At 46.5% G+C, this 16,963-nt stretch overlaps 1 protein-coding gene across 7 annotated transcripts in view; it reads left to right on the top strand.

Annotated features, from left to right (window-relative positions):
- Positions 1-6,538: 6,538 nt before the first annotated feature.
- MOGAT2 (monoacylglycerol O-acyltransferase 2) overlaps positions 6,539-16,963 on the top strand; it is a 28,761-nt gene continuing 18,336 nt past the window's right edge. For 5 of the 7 annotated variants that reach the window (XM_044751852.2, XM_070490674.1, XM_070490669.1 and 2 more), the window contains exons 1-3: positions 6,539-6,669; positions 7,421-7,569; positions 7,820-15,753. In XM_044751852.2, coding sequence (XP_044607787.1) covers positions 15,472-15,753 — 282 coding nt within the window. In that variant the 5' untranslated portion in view covers positions 6,539-6,669; positions 7,421-7,569; positions 7,820-15,471. The remainder of the gene's footprint in view (positions 6,670-7,420; positions 7,570-7,819; positions 15,754-16,963) is intronic. The other 2 variants (XM_070490673.1, XM_070490671.1) reach the window with 1 other exon arrangement.

The raw sequence follows: 16,963 nt of genomic DNA, 5'->3' as shown, positions 1-16,963 counted from the left end.
AATGTGCTTATTTCAGCCCTTACACTGGATGGTTTATTCTCATCCTTCAGGTCTCGCTTAATATCACATCTTCACAAGAGCCCTCCTTCACCATCTTATCTATCGTGAGGTCCCTTAGTGCTCTTTCTTCATTCGGTTCATTTCCCTACCACATCCCTCATTACTCTCTGTAATGATCTTGTTAGCTCTTGACTTGCTCATTGTCTGACACACCACCTTGCACCCCACTGCTGACTGTGAACTCCTTTGAGTTCCTCGGGACCTTGCCTGTCTTATTTACTCGGTTTTCATTCCCTAGAACTGTGTTTGGCACATAGCAGATAGCCAAAAAAGGGAAACAAACAAACAAGCAAAAAATCTTGTTGACTGAACGAACCAATCAGAGGACCAGTGAAGGGGATACTGGGAGGAATCACAGTACCATTGTCAGAACAGAGGTGAGGCATCAGTTAGGGTGGAGGTCAGGTTTATACAGGTGCCGTTTTGGATGACAGCGAAGGAGCCAAGCGGAAGGTTCTGATGGGCATTTGGAGATATAATAATAGAGTGAATCGGAGAGGGTTTTGAATGTAGATTTGAGAGTTATCCTTAATCATCTATTAATGTACTTAATCAGCCATCTACTAATCCATTAATCCATCTATCTCATCATTCATTTGTCTATGCATCCCTATACATATTCATTCATGGATTCACCACAAACTTTTGAGTAAATCATGAGCCAAGCCTTGGGTACCAGGGGCACATTGGCCAATAGACAGTCTCTGCCCTCAAGGACTATAAGTCTGGAGAGGACGGAGAGTAGTGGACAGAAAGTTATACTAGATTGTAGTAAGCACTGCTATGAGGTAGCCACGAGTGTGCCATACAGAGCAGAGTTGAAAACATGTGGGTGAAAATAAAGAATTTAATCTTAAGGACAAATTAATTAGGCAGTATTGAAGAGGAGGAGCTGACGAGAGCTGACACACAAAGGAAGATGTGGATCAGGGTGATGAAAGGAGAAACAGGAGAGAAATTCTATCACAGTAGAAAAACTTAGGCTTTAGAGTCAGAGCGACCACATTGGAATCCCAGTCCTGCTTCTTACCAGCTGAGTAACTTTGGAGAAAAGATTTATCCTCTCTGAGCCTCAGTTTCCTCCCTGGAAAACAGGGATAATAGTACAACCTCATAGCCGTGTTGTGGAATAGACCCTGCCTGATACATAGTAGGTGTTCATAGACGTTGCTTAGGGTGGTGATGATGATGGTGTGATGATGATGGTGGTGATGATGATGGTGGTGATGATGGTGGTGGTAGTAATGACAATGGTGGTGGTGGTAGAGATGAAGATGGTGGTGATAGTAACTAGAAGACAATTTAGAGACCTTACTCCTTGCTTTTTGAGCAGTATTTGACTCGAATTTCTTGAGGCATTGCCCTTGGATATGAGAATGCCAAATAAAGTTTCGGTGGAGAGCAGAAGGGTGGGCCAAGTTTGTGCTGCCATCTTTTGCAGGATGACCGCAGTTTTGATGGAAGCTGGACACCAGCCATCCACTTTCTGCAAGGAGAATGCATTAGCCACAATCCATCACACTGGTTTGCTGACTCAAAATCTCTCGTGATGAACACTGAAATTAAGTGATTACATTTTTTTGTATTTGAAAAGATATGCCTTTCTGCTGGACTTAAATAGCAGGGTCAAACACAATGGTGGGGGAAGCAGTTTTTAGTTTGAATCAGTTTTCTCTAGATGAATATGGGGACTGTGGCTTGGAACTTGACCAAGATGATCTACATTTTTGCCTTCTGCCCCCCTGCAAAGTGGCAGAGCACTAGGGGTACTGAGGGTGGGGAAGGGGAAGCAGGGCATGTTGAGAAAAGGTAAATATTTCTGTGAGGCAGGCCTTAAAGAGTGATAGTGTCACCTGCTTAAAGCACCCAGCACTGTGCCTGTCATACATCAGTTACATGGCAAATAGATTTCTCATCCGCTATCTCATATAGGATTGGCATCCTGGTGCCCTGGTGGCAGGGACCACCTAAAAAGAGAAGGAAACCAGGACATGGTTAGCCAAACTTAATGACTGGTGAGACTGTGGATTCAAAAGTGGCTGCAAGGAAGGACACTGCTCTTTATCAAGTGCCTACAGACTGCCAAGCATTGTGCTAGTGGCTTCAGATTTGATCCTGACCATAACCCACGAGTTGGTATTATTTACCTCATTTTGCAGATGAGGAAATCAGGGCTCAGAGAGGGGAAGTGACTTGCCACAAATCATGGAACTAAGTCAAGTTTGAGCCAGCATATGTGTCCAGACCTTTCTGAACCCAGAGCCTCCACTCTTTCTTTTACACAGCCCTGTAAAGTTGGAATGCTGGGGAAACGGGGTGTTGGAAATGAGACTGAGGTGTGGGAGAGCCAACGACTCTGGTCTCTTTCTACTTAGTCAGCTCAGGGCCTTGAGTTCTCCGAGGAGCCAAACTTCCAGAGAGCTATGTCTGAGCCAGCAACATGTGGGATGGGGGCAGGGTGGGCAAGAGGACAGCAGGAGGGTACAAGGTGGGGTGGGGGGTGCTTGGAATTACTTGGATCTCCTCCCCACCCAAACCTCTTTCTTCCTTGTTCTCAGCCCCAGGCCCTCCTCTGCACAGGAGGAGTGGCCTTGATGCCGGGGCGGAGAGAGAAGCAGGAACCCTCCCACCCCAGCCATCCAGCTCTGATGGGAGCTCAGCCCTAAGCTCTCCAGGGGGCCAGAACCCTTCACAGAGACCCAGGTAATAGTCTCATGGCCTCATGGCTTGGGGCCCATGAGCTTTTCAAGAACTTACACAAATATTTAAGCCCTGAGAAGAAAAATATATTGGCTCCAAAATGTGAGCAGAAAAAGAGCAACATCAAAATTAATATATGCTTAATTAATGTCTACAAACACAATATTATACTAACTAGTCACGGGCAACCCCAACCAGTTCTTAGTTATCATAAATATAGTTAAGTTCAAGTTAGAAAGCAAAATGAATAATTTACTCTTCATAAAACTCAAAATTATAGAAATCCTTTTCAAAACTTTACTGCAGTAAATGCTATTTGATGCAGGAGTGGTTTATTATGCTTGTCATGACAAGAGTGGGTCCCCAGTCTATGAAAGCCTTAGAAAGACCCTGCTGGCCTTGCAGCGCAGGGTCCCTTCTGGTCACAGCAGTGACCACAGAGGAAGGAGGCTACAGCTGGTTTCCTGGTGGAACTGGGTGTTACAATTCAGTACGTAGGGATGTGGCTGGGCACCATCTGCCATCAACAGCTGTGGTCTCAGGAAATACTGGAGAAGGGCAAGGAGCAAGGCAGCCCATTGGCTACTGGAAACCCAAACACTTATCTGTCATCTGCTCTGCCTGAGCAAGGAGAACAGTATGTTCAGATGAGAGTTTTAGCAACTCCTTCTGGCTGCTGCTGTGTGGAGAAGGGGTTGGCTGGGGCCAGCCTGGAGGCAGAAAGACGAGGGAGGAGGCAGTAGTGGAGTCCACTGAAGAGGCAGTGGCAGTCCGGCCTGCAGTAGAGGCAGTGAAGACAGAGGAAAGAAGGTGGTTTTGAGAGACGTGCCTAAGAAATGGCCAGACTTTCTAAATAACTGAATGTGGAGATTGAAGGAGAAGGAAGAGTCCTAGATGACTCCAGAGTCCTGGCTGGGAGGAGGGACTGGGAGCTGGTGCCCATGGCAGCCAGAGAATGCAGGAGGGGCACAGGTGTGGTACATGCTGATGTCAGCCTGGGACGTGGAAAGGCTCGTGGAATGCCCAAGGGAAACTGTACAGGATGCAAAGTGATGGACTGGCTTCACCAGGTGGGCCCAAGGGGCAGGCCCAGATGAGGGAACCCACCCAGGTCAGAGACAGCACGTGTTCACTTCACTGGAGGACCAGAGGGTAGAGCCCTCTTCCACCGGGCTCTCATCTTATGTACCATTCATCGTTCCATCCACAAAACCTCTACTGATGCTCAGCCTGGTGGAGAGCGAGACATGAATGAGGGCCACTGTGCTGTGAGGTGGAAAGGGGCTCTCATTTTGAGTGCTGTGGGTCTCCAGTTTTACTTGGTGGGGTATGGTGGGGTCATCACAAGCCTCATGGAGGAGAGGGTATTTGAACTGGGTCTGGAAGGTTGGGTGGGGTATATGTGGGAGAGAGTTGGTCTGGGCAGAGAGACAGGAGCAGGCCAGCTCACAGAACACAGATTATTGGCTAAGGTTTCTGCCATGGAGAGTAAGAAAAAAGAAAAAGTGCAGAACCAAGACTTACTAAAGCCCTACAAGGCATTGCATGAGTTTCCTGCTGCTGCTGTAGCAAATGGCACATTTATTCTCTCACAGTTCCAGAGGTCATGAGTATGAAATCAGTTTCACCAGGCTAAAGTCAGGGTATTGGCAAGGCCGGTTCCTTCCAGTTCTGAGGGGAGAATCTGCGATCTTGCTTTTTCAGCTTCTGGTGGCTGTCCGTGATCTTTGGCTTGTGGCCCCTTCCTCACTTTCAGAGTTCATCACTCCAATCTCTGCTTCCATCATCACTCCCCCTTCTCTTGTGACTGGGACCCCCTGCGTCCCTCTTATGAGGACTATCGTGATTATTTTGGGTCCATCTGGATAACACAAACTAATCCAAAATAATCTCAAACTCCTTAATCTAATCATATCTGCAAAGTCCCTTTTGCCATAGAAGGTAGTGTTACCAAAATCAAAGTGGGGTCCCTCCTGGCGAGTTACATCAGCCTCACCCCCACAAGTAGTTGTCCCACAAAGTAAACTATATTTGCAGCAATTGGGAGACCATGAGGAATAGTTTCCAGAGTCCTCGTATCCCCGAACAAAGGGAAGCAGGGACATTTATTTCTGATGGGGATGAATATTCCCAAGGCAGATGTGGGCATTCGCTTGTGCAGGCTCAGTTGGAAAACATGCTTCCACGTACACTGAAGTTATGATAATAAGACCCAAGCTCCTCCTGGAGAGATCTTAGCATTAAAAATGAGGCAAGGGTCATAGGCGTAGCTCTGTGGTGAGGCTTGGTCTGGTTCATGGTGGTTGGTGATTGCATCTCCTTAACACAACAAAAGGAAAAAGAACAATTTGGAACAACATTTAAAGGCTTCCAAACCCATCCCTGACTTCCCAGGGGCAACTAGTCGCTGACAGTGGCATTCACAGGCTCTGGGGTTTAGGATGTGGTCATCTTTGGGGGCTACTGTTCAGCCTGCCATAGGTGCCCAGCATATTCGTCATCTCCAGGGTATGGAGAGCCACACTCAGATCCTGGGAGCCTGTCTGGTCCAAGGCCCAGGCTTTCAGTCCCTACTCCAAGAAACCGGCACTGTCCCTGAGCTCAGAGATTGCCTAGTTTCTCATTAAGTTTTGTTCAAATAATCAGACAAATGAGGTTGGGAACAGTGGGGTTGAAGAGAGCTAAACGTGCTTGTAGGGGAGCAGAGTTTGCCACCTCAAGATGTGTCACTCTCGCATGAGGATTATTTTGGGCTGGTTACTTTTAAGAAATTGCAGACATGGGAGAAGCTCTGAAAACCAAGTAGTTGTTCCCCTTTGTAAGAGACGTTTGCATTTGTAAGGGAGATGTCCATCTGTAAAAGTGTCTCCCTCTCTACCAGGAGGAGGGGGATGACCTTATCTCTAGAAACTCTTATTAATGTGGAAGGAAAGGACTTAAACCTGCATGATAACCCTACTCTTGTTTACTGTGCTTTTTCTGGTAATCTCCCGTAACTGACTCCACATACCCGCAACATCCTCTGTCTTTAGCTGAAGATGGTATTTAAGGTGGTGGCGACCTCAGCCATTCTGGTGAGTTACTCGGTTTTCCTTGGTCTCTCCCATGTATACATGTTATAAAGCTTTGTTTGATTTTCTCCTGTTGTTCTGTCTCATGTCAATTTAATTCATAGCCTGGCCAGAAGGACCCAGAGGGTAGAGGATATGTCTTCCTTCCCTACATAATAAATGGCACTTTCTAGGTACTAGGTGCTGGGTATGGATTGGTGAATCACATAATCACATATCCTGCCCTAAAGAAGCTTACCATCTATGTAATAGATATAAGTACAAATATTGATTTTAATACCACCCATGGAGACAGGGCTGCAGAGGAAATGTTCAGGATGCAAAGAGAAGGAATAACAGGGTGTTCAAAGAAAGTGTCATATAAACAAAGACCTGAAGGAGGAGGAGACAGCAATACAAAGGCTGGGGAAAAAACACTCCAGGCAGAGAGGACAGTATGAGCAAAGGCCCTGAGGTGGGAGGGTGCTTGTGGGCCAAGGTGAAGAGTTTAGAAATCATTGTGCAGGTGTTAAGCAGGGAATTTTCATAATTAAAAACAACAACAATATGGTTTGGAGATTAGATTGCAAGAAGCCAGAGGATGAGCCTTGCTCCCACTGTGTTCCCAGTGTCCAGAGCAGTGCCTGGTAAATAGTATGTGCTCATTCAACAACTATTTGTGGCGTGAATAAATCAAAACAGAAGAAGGAGCATTAGTACAGAGGCTACTGCAGTCATCCCTGCAGGGAATGGTGTCTTGGAGATGGAGAACGGAGATGGGAAGAAGTGGGGACGTTCAAGATGTGTTTTGGAACTAGAAGTGACCGGAGTTGCTGATGAGTTGAAGGCAAAGGGATAGGTAAGGGAGGAATCTAGAATGTCTCCTGGGTTTCTGCCTCGGGGTAGATGATGGTGCCATTTTCTGCGGAGGGGAAGATCAGGAGAGGTTAAGGAACACAGTACTGCAGGTGGGAAAGAGAACCAGGAGTCCACCGTTGAACATGTTAGTGTGAGATGCCTTGAGATTTCCTAGCGCAGGTGTCAGGCTGGCAATCTGGAGCCCAGGGGACAGGTACAGGTTGGAATTATAAACTTGGGGGTCATCATGCACACATGGCTGTTAAAACTCTTATGAAAAATACCACATGATTTCGCTCATATGGGGAAGATTTAAAAAACCAATAAAAAACAAACTCACGGATGTAGAGAACAGATGGGTGGTTAGCAGAGGGGAAGAGGGGCTGGGGGGATGGTGAAAGGAGTAAAGGGGGACACGTGCAGTGACAGATGGAAACTTAATTTTTGGTGGTGAACGGGATGTAGTCTATACAGAAGTTGAAATATAATGATGTACACCGAAAATTTGTATAATGTTATACACCAATGTGACCTCAATAAAAAAAAAAAAACCGTCATGAGCAAGATCACCCAGGGAGAGAGTGTGGACGTAGGGAGAAGAGTGCCAGGACCTAGGCGGGTTCAAAAAGATCTTAAAACAAACAAAAACAGAAGAGGTCATATTCGTTCCCATGGTGAGGTGGGGAAACCTGTCTAACTGCTCTGGGTTTGTTCCCACCTCTGTAAAATGAGACCATAATCCTTCCTCATAGGACAATGCTCCAAAGCATCGGACGCAGCAAACGACGCAGCCCTAGGAGGGCTCAGAATTCTCCATCCTGACAAGGCCACAAAGGGACAGACTTAGATCTTCTCCAGCCAAGGCCAGCAGCAAGATATCCTTCACTGTCCGTCTCTGAGAGTAAGTCCCCCCACAGCTCTGCCTCTCAGCCACGCTCTGATCCCTCTTGTGCTATGTCCCGCAGAGGATATCCGGCTTACCTGCAGCTTCTCAGAACGACCACCAGAGAGAGCGCCTCCTGGTGACTGGTGCTCGCTGGCTCTCTCCTCGGGCTGCCCCCCCCACCTTCCTCCCTCTCCCCTTCCCTCTACCCGCTTTCCCCTCTTCTGTATCTTTCATCAAAACTTTCCCCGCATCTTCTCTCTGCTAGACTCTATCTCTCATACTGAGGACACAGGATTCCTGAGCTTGAAGATTTCGTGGACTGTTGAAGAAAAGAAACCAGTTACAACCACGGAACGGCGAGCGTGATGCAGGAGAAAGAAGGCTCTGGGGTAAGAAGGACCTAAGTAATTACCGGCAGACTTGTGCCATAAGCAGCTTTAAAGGAAGTTCTTCAGGTAGAAGGAAGACACCAGGCAAAAACTTGGATTTATACTAAGAAATGAAAAATTCCAGAAATGGTAAAAATGAAGACAAATATAAAATACTTTTAGGGCTTTCCAGGTACACAGTTGTATCATCTGCAAGGGACAGGTTTACTCTTTTTCTCCCCAATTCTTATGCTTCTTATTGATTTCTCTTCTATAACCGTTTTGCCTAATGCCTCCAGTACAATGTTGAATGGTAGAGGGTCTCCTTGGTTTATTGCTGATCTTAGCGGAAATGCCTCTAGTATTTCCCCATTAAGTAAGATTGTAGCTTTAGGAGCAATATATATATATATGTATCATTATATTAAGAAGACACTCATCAACTTCACTCTATGGTGAGTTTTTGTCAAGGACTTTTCCAGCATCTATGGAGATAATCATATGATTTTCTTCTTAAACCTATTAAAATCTGATGTATTATATTAATGGTTTCCCTAATCCCACGTGTTTGTGGTATATGGTAATTGCTGTTGGATTGTTTTCTAATATTTTATTTAAATATTTTGCATTAGTATTCATAAGCAATTCAATAAGTCTATAGTTCTCCTTTTGTGCTGCTTTGTAAAAAATTGAGTTTAAATATCAATGTTAGACTTGCTACATAAGAAAGAAATTAGAAGTTTTGAAACAATTTATGGAGCATTGGGGCTATCTAGTCTTTACAGATTTGGTAAAATTCTCCTGTGAAACCATCCGGGCCTGGTGCTTTTTTTGTGGGGAAATTCCTTGATAATTTTCTCTATTTCTTCTATGGAAATTATTTTGTTTAAGTTTTCTATCTTTAATTGAGTCAGTTTGGTAACTTGTATTTCCCTAGGAAACTATCGATTTCATCTAAGAATGCAAATTTATTTTCATTGAAGTTTGCAAATTAGCTTCTTTTGATTTTTAAAATTTCTTCTGTTCCAGTTATTTCTCCACTGTCCTTTCTTATTTTGTATATGTGTCGTTTGTCCCTTTTATTCTTGATTACATTAGCTAATTATTTATTTCGTTAATTTTTTTTGAAAACCAACATTTTATTAATTAGATCTATTCTTTTTCTAATCTCTGTCTCATTAATTTCTGCCTTTATCTTTGTTAGTTTTTTTCCTTGTGCTTTCTGTTGAGTTTCTTTATTGCTCTTGTGCTAGACATTATGACCTTGGAATTTAAGTCATTTATTCTTTCTTTCATTTTTATTTTCATATGTGTTTCCTCAAGATGAAGTGTGGATTCAACATTTTATGAATTCTGACATTCCAAGAGAGATGTTTTGGAATTTGTCAAGATGATTCTTTTTTTTTTTTTTTTTATGCGCCACTTTGTATGTGGGATGCCTACCACAGCATGGCTTGCCAAGTGGCGCATAGGTCGACACCGGGGATCCAAGTCGGCGAACCCCGGGCTGCCAAAGCAGAATGTGGGAACTTAACCACTGCACCACTGGGCCAGCCCCAAGATTATTCTAAAATGTATGTGGAAGAGTAAAGGGTTAATTATAGCCTGAACACTTCTAAGGCGGACGAGCAAGGAAGAGGCTTGGCCTCTGAGACGTTAGAACTAAATAATTGAGATGGTGCGGCACTGGCAGAGATAGATAAATTGACGGGTGGGGGAGAATAAAGCCCCGACAGAGACCATGGACGTGTAGAGCTCTGTCATATGGCAGAGGTGGCATGTTGTCTTGTTAGGGAAACAGAGGAGTGTCCAACACATGGGGCTGCCAAAGATTGAAACCTAATTCACATTATATAGAAATCCAGATGAATTAGGACTTACATATGAAAAACAACACTTTAAATTCTTCCTGGAGGGCCAGCCCAGTGGCGTAGAGTTTAAGTTCACACGTTCCACTTCGGCAGCCTGGGGTTTGCCAGTTCAGATCCCCAGTGTGGACATGGCACCACATGGCAAGCCATGCTATGGTAGGTGTCTCACATATAAAGTAGAGGAAGATGGGCACGGATTTTAGCTCAGGGCCAGTCTTCCTCAGCAAAAAGAGAATTGGCAGCAGATGTTAGCTCAGGGCTAATCTTCCTCAAAAAAAAAAAAAGACCACAACAAGATATCACTTTGCATTCTAGTAAAAAAATAGGAAATCTGGGGCTGGCCTGGTGGTGTAGTGGTTAAGTTTGCGTGCTCCACTTCAGCAGCCTGGGGATCGTGGTTTCAGATCCTGGGCACGTACCTACACACTGCTGATCAAGCCATGCTGTGGTAGGTGTCCCACATACAAGATAGAGGAAGACTGGCACAGAAGTTAGCTCAGGGATAGTCTTCTTCACCAAAAAAAAAAAAGAAGAAGAAGAAGTCTGACCCGACCATACCCAGGGTCAGAGAGTATATACCTCTATGGGATCTCCCATGTATTTCTGGTGAGGGTGTAAATTGGTTTCTAAACTGTTTTGGAAAACAGTTGGACACTCCTTCCGAGCTTGAGCATTGACTTGCCCTTTGACCCAGCATCCCCTTGAGCTGTGCTGAGACTGTGGGATGGAGAAGAGCCAGAGGGGCAAAGAGGAAGCAAGAAGCTGGTGACAGAGTGGGCTGCGTGGGGGCGGAAAGCAGCTTTCCAGTGCAAGAGCTATCTAAAGCAACAGAAGACTGGAAAGAGAACTTCATAGAAAACATTATCCAAATGGCTGATAAACATACGAAAATGTGCTGAAGCTCATTAGGCGTTAGGAAAATACTGTAACCACAATGAAGTACCTCCACACACTCCGTAAAATAGGGAAAATGTTGAGGAGGATGTGGAGCAGGCAGGATTCTCATCAAGGGCTTGTGGCAATGTCAATTTGTACAACCATTTTGGAAAACTATATGGCTTTACACCAGGAGACCCAGCAATTCTATTCCCAGGCACATACTCGACAGAAACGTGTACAAATGTGCAGCAAGCCATGTACAGAACACCCAGACTGCTGTGTGATGAAGGCGAAGCTGCTAAGAGAGTAGATCCTAAGAGTTCTCACCACAAGGAGACTTTTTTTTTTTTTTTTTGGTGAGGAAGATTAGCCCTGAGCTAACATGAAATCATGCGGGGTCGGTGAGCAGAGGAGTCGAAAGAAAGATTTCTTGGACTCTCAAGATCTGGCAGTAGTGCTGTTTTATTTAGAGAATAGTGTGGAATAGCATGGGGACAGTGATGAGGATTTTTAGGCTGGTTACTTTTAAAACTGCAGATGAGAAGCAGGCTCCGAGGACTGGAATTTTGCTTGCCCTTTTGAGACATTTGCGTTTGTGAAGGAAGGGGGGATGACCTTGTAGGGACCTGAAATTGGCCACCCCAGGATATGTCTCTTTGGCATCAGGATTGTTTTGGGCTGATTGCTTTCGATAAACTGGGACAGGGAAGGAGGCTCTGGGGAATGGAACTTGCCCTTGCTGGGACACATTTACATTTGTAAGGTAAATCTCTACCTGTAAAACGTGCCTCCCTCTCTGTACCAGGAAGAAGAGGAGAGATGACCTTGTCCCTAGAAGCTCTTAATGGGGAAGGCAAGAACTTAAGTTGGTTGCTGTCTGGCAATCTCATGTAACTGGTTTAGGGTGGTGGCGTCTAACCTTTCTAACCTTTACTTAATCCGATTTGATTCTTGTCTAAAAGTCATGGGATCACCCAATGACCAGACCCCACCTGCACTGATACCATTTTAACTTTTTTTCATGTTCTTTCCTTTGTCTTGTAAAGAGATGAATCATATACCTATGCCTTAAATTTAGCTCTAACCCTCAACTTGGGGCAGCAGCAGGAGCTCTGACTGCCCGTGGGTCTTGTCCCCACGCACCAGCTCTACCTGCCCATGGGTCCTGTCCCCATGCTATTCCACACTATTCTCTAAATAAAAGAGCACTACTGCCAGGTCTTGAAAGTCTAAGAAATCTTTCTTTCAACTCCTCGGCTCACCGACCCCGCATCAGACAGGACCCATGTGCAGTCAGAGCTGCTGTGTGGGGACAGGACCCATGGGCAAGCAGAGCTGCTGCCGGCATGTTGCTGCTGCCACTTCTGCTGCAAACATGGGTGGAGAGTAAGGCTAAATTTAAGGCATAGGTATGTGAGCCATCTCTTTACAAGACAAAGGAAAGAACATGTAAAAAAGTTAAAATGGTATCAGTGCAGGTGGGGGTCTGGCCATTGGGTGGTCCCACAACTTTTAGATAAGAATCAAATCGGATTAAGTAAAGGCCAGAAGCCACCACCCTAAATCAGTTACATGAGGTTGCCAGACAGTAACCAGCTTAAGTTCTTGCCTTTGGCATTGATTAAGAGCTTCCAGAGACAAGGTTATCTCCCTTCTTCCTGGCACAGAGAGGGAGGCAACCCCACAGACGGAGGTTTCCCCTACAAATGTAAATGCCTCCCAACAAAGGGTGAGCAAACTCCGCTCCTCGGAGCCTGCTTCTCATCTGCAGTTTTAAAATTAACCAGCCTAAAATCCTCATCATCTACTACCTATCCTCCTCCTTTTTCTGCTGAGGAAGACTGGCCCTGAGTTAACATCCATGCCTATCTTCCTCTACTTTATATGTGGGACGCCTGCCATAGCATGGCTTGACAAGTGGTGCGTAGGTCTGCACCTGGGATCCGAATTGGCAAAGCCCAGGCTGCTGCAGCGGACCGTTTGAACTTAACCGTTGTTCCACTGGGCTGGCCCTCTTTTCTTTTTATTGTATCTGTCAACGAAAATAATCCATAACCAATCTATAAATGAAAATTTGGGTGAGTTTATTCTGAGTTTAAATCTGAGGATTATAACCCGGGAGAGTCTTTCCACAAAGGAACAGAGCACTCCAAAGAGGTGGGGGGGTTTACAGGGTCGTTATATACCCTCAAAGAGGATGTTTCACATATGATTGGAATGTCCCTTCTACAATAGTCGCGAGACTACGCTGTCGGCACAGCGATTGATGGAAATAGCAGGTGGGTCTTCTGTCTCAGTGAACACAGCAGGGTGGCAGTCTGTTGTCTCCAGCTGGGTGGTCACAGGTGAGCTGGGAGGTGAGTGCAGCAATCAGTTCCTAGCCTAAGGAAAAATGCTAATGTCGGGGGGAAGTTGCATCTTTATCTCAAGGGCCTTTGTTCTGGCCATAGGAAATGTCTAAGCAGATATGCAATGCGTGCTCAATAGCCAGTCAGGCCCTTTTGGAGAAAAAAAAAGAGAAGTCAGGCTGAATTAGGTTTATACCAAATGGCTTCCTCATATACTCCAATATATCCTATTGCTTGCCATTTTTATTTGTCATATCTATATGAGAGACAATAACCTATTGTGGTAATCCTTTCACAACCTGTGTAAATCAATCATCATGCTGTATGCCTTAAACTTTATACAACAATGTAGGTCAGTTATTTCTCAATAAAACTGGAAGAAAAAGAAAGAACCCATAGCAGCACAATTCCTACTACTCAGGATCAGGCAACAACCCAAATGCCTCTCAGCAGAAAAATGGATTGATTGTGACATATTCAGATAACGAAATCCTATGTGGCAATGAGAACAAATGTATTACAGTAAATACACACAATTTGACTGACTCTCAAGAATATAATCTTGAGCTTAGGAAGTCAGTCCCAAAAGAGTATATACTGTAAGATTCGCTTTTTATAAAGTTCGAAAACGGATGAGGGCGGTGAGGCCCTACGGGGGGGCGTGACTGGGGAGGACGCAGGGGTGCTATCTTGATCTGTTTGTTGATCAGAAGGGTTGTTACACGAGTGTGTTCATTTGGTGAAAATGCACACTCTGCACACTCAGGACTTGTGTGTTGTACTGTGTGTCTGTTGTCCTTCCATTGAAAGTGTACATTTAAAAGGATTTAGGAGAACTGACTGAGAGATGTGCAAGGAGAGGGACAGAAAGAGTCTAGTGTGACTCTAAGGTTCTGGCCTGAGGGGCTAAGTCAATGGAGTACCCCTCTCTTGAGAGAGCAAAGAGCAGAGGAAAGGCTGTGTGGGCCGCTGAGGAGAAATCACGCTCAGCAACACTAACAGTGTGCTCTGATGGAGGTGCTCTGATGGAGGTGCCCAGCGGGTTCCAGTGAAGATGTCAAGAGGCCACCTAGATTTTTCAAGTCTGGAGCCCTGGGGGAACGTCAGAGCTGAAGATGCAGATTTGGAAGCCTTTGTTGTGTAGGTAGAGTACAAGGCCAGGAGCCTGGATGAGATCTCCAAGGGGACGAGTGTGCAAAGAAGAGGTTCGAGGACTGAGGGGGCAGGAGGGTGCTCAAACTTTTAGTCGGTGAAGGGTAAGGGCCACAAAGGAGACCAAGAAGCAGCCAGAGAGGTAGGAAGGAAACCAGGAGAGTGTGGTGGCCATAGGCCAAGAGGTTTCAAGGAGGAGTGACAAATACAAATGGCAAGTAATAGGATATATTGGAATATATGAGGAAGCCATTTGGTGTAAACCTAATTCGGCCTGACCTTGTCTTTCCAAAAGGGCCTGACCGAGGCCAGTGAGCATACACTGTATATCTGCTTTAGAGATTCCCTATGGCAAGAGCAAAAGGCCCTTGAGATAAAGGTGCAACTTCCCCCCCCCCCCCCCCAACGTTGGCATCTCCTTAAGGATTAAGCATCTTTCCTTAGGCTAGAAACTGATTGCTGGGCTCACCTGTGACCACCCAGCTCGAGACAATAGACTTGCCTCCTGCTACGCCCTCCCTCCGAGAGAGCAGACCCACTAGCTGCTGTGTCCATCAAGCGCTGTGCCGACAGGGCAATCTTGTGACTATTGTGGGAGGGACATTTCAATCATATGTGAAACACCCTCTTTGAGGGTATATAACCACCCTTTTACCCCCACTTCTTTGGAGTGCTCTGTTCCTTTGTGGAAAGACTCTCCAGGGTTATAATCCTAAAATTTAAGCTCAGAATAAACTCACCCAAATTTTCATTTATAGATTGGTTATGGATTATTTTCGTTGACAGAAGGAAGTGATCACCCGAGTCTGAGGCTGGTGATAGGTCAGGATGAGATCTGAGAACTGACCAATGGGTTGAGCGCCGTGGAGGCCATGGGTGAACTTGTCAAGGGCAGTTCCACGGAATGGTGGCATCTGAAGTATGGAGTCGGGGAGGGCAGCATGGGAGGTGAACGCATGGAGTGCAGATGGCTCTTCCAGGAGTTTTGCTGTGCAGGTGAGCTGCGAAATGGGGCAGGAATAGAGGAAATGATGCGGACAGGGGATTTTTAGACGGGAGCTATGACTGCATGTTTGTGGAGGGGAAGCAGTGTACGTAGCAGGAGAGAGAGGGGACAATCATTGGAGCTAAGTCACTGGGTGGGAAGAGGACAGGATTGAACTATACTTGGGGCTTCATCAGAGAAAGGTGATCCGGCACATAAGGGATTGCCTGAGGCGGCAGCTGCCCCCGGGTCAGGGCTCTACACTTCCTTTCCCTCCTCCCTCCTTTAGCTGGGCCCAGGGCAGGTGGATTCACATGTTTTTCCCAGAAAACAGGTCCCTGCCAGGGGTGGGGCAGGGAAGTCCTGGGGCTGGGCTAGGCTGGGCGGGGCACCCTCCTCCCACCCCACAAATGCTTACGCAACCTTCAGCAATAAACACCAATGTGTGCCTCGGAGCACAGCACTGCTCAGAGAAGTCCCCGGGGCTGGAGCCAGGAGAGGAAGCAGCATGGTGGAGTTGGCACCCTTGTCCGTGCCCTGGGAGCGCAGGAGGCAGACCCTCGCAGTCCTGCAGTGGATCTCCTTCTTGGTCTTGGGTAAGGAGGCCTGGGCTAGGGACACAGTGCATTGATGATGGAAGACATTCATCCCGAAGGGGGCTTTGCTACACTCAGAGACCCTGCCCAGAGAGACCTCTTGGACCTGCCCAGAGGCCTTCACAGGGTGTGGGGCGAGGGTGGGGTAGGAGCTATCATCTGTGGCTTTGGGCAGATTACTTAGCTTTCCTGGGCTGTGGGTCCCCCCTGAGCACTAGGACGGAGAGCCTGCCTTAGGCTGCCCGGTGGTGTGGGGAACGAGCTAGGCGACTGTGGGAAACGTCCAGGCTTCTGAGGCTGCTCAGAGGGGATGGATTTCCTTCTTCCCTTTCAAAGAGGGGGAAACTGAGACTGGGGGGTGGGGAAAGATAGGAGAACAGGGAAAGAACTGGGAGGGGAGAGAAGGTATGGGCTCAAAGTGGATTGGCGAGCCAGCAGGGTACCAGGCAAAACTGGGTCAGACTGACCAGCTATGTGAGCTTCGTGGGCCCACGCCCGACATCTCCAGGCCTCTACTTCATCATCTGCAGAAAGGGAATAACCATGCTGACCTTATAGGGCTGCTGTGGGGTGAAATGAGGAAATGTGCTTGCTCCCCCTGGTCTGGGATCACGCTTGAGGGTTAGTTCCCCTTGCGCACTCCACCCGCCAGGTGAATACATCCATCATGGCCAGGGAAACCACACCTGCCCAAACTCTGGCTCTGCTGAAAGGAACATTATTTATTTAAATTTTTTTTTTTTTTGAGGAAAATTAGCCCTGAGCTAATATCCACCACCAATCCTCTTTTTGCTGAGGAAGACTGGCCCTGGGCTAACATCCATGCCCATCTTCCTCCACTTTATATGTGGGATGCCTACCACAGCATGGTGTGCCAAGCGATGCCATGTCCAAAGGGGAACCCCAGGCCGCCAAAGTGGAACACACAAACTTAAGCACTGCACCACTCGGATGGCCCCCGGAGGGACTATTTTTGAGGAGGGCCCGGGACCGAGGATTGGGAAGAGAGAGTGACTGGGAGGGAGTATGTGGGATTCTTCATCTCATCTGCCAGCATCAGACTGGATAGGAACTGCTACCCCCCAGGCTGGTGTTCAGGCTGCACACAGATGCCACTATCCTGGTGCTAAGATATGGACATACATAAAATATGGACGTACAGGTTGGTCAACAGCCATTTCACACACACACACACACACACACACCATAC

The sequence above is a fragment of the Equus asinus genome, chromosome 20 (assembly GCF_041296235.1).
Source record: "Equus asinus isolate D_3611 breed Donkey chromosome 20, EquAss-T2T_v2, whole genome shotgun sequence".
In the NCBI taxonomy this organism is placed as follows: domain Eukaryota; kingdom Metazoa; phylum Chordata; class Mammalia; order Perissodactyla; family Equidae; genus Equus; species Equus asinus.
The sequence above is the reverse complement of the archived record's forward strand: the minus strand, read 5'-3'. Positions and strand labels throughout refer to the sequence as shown.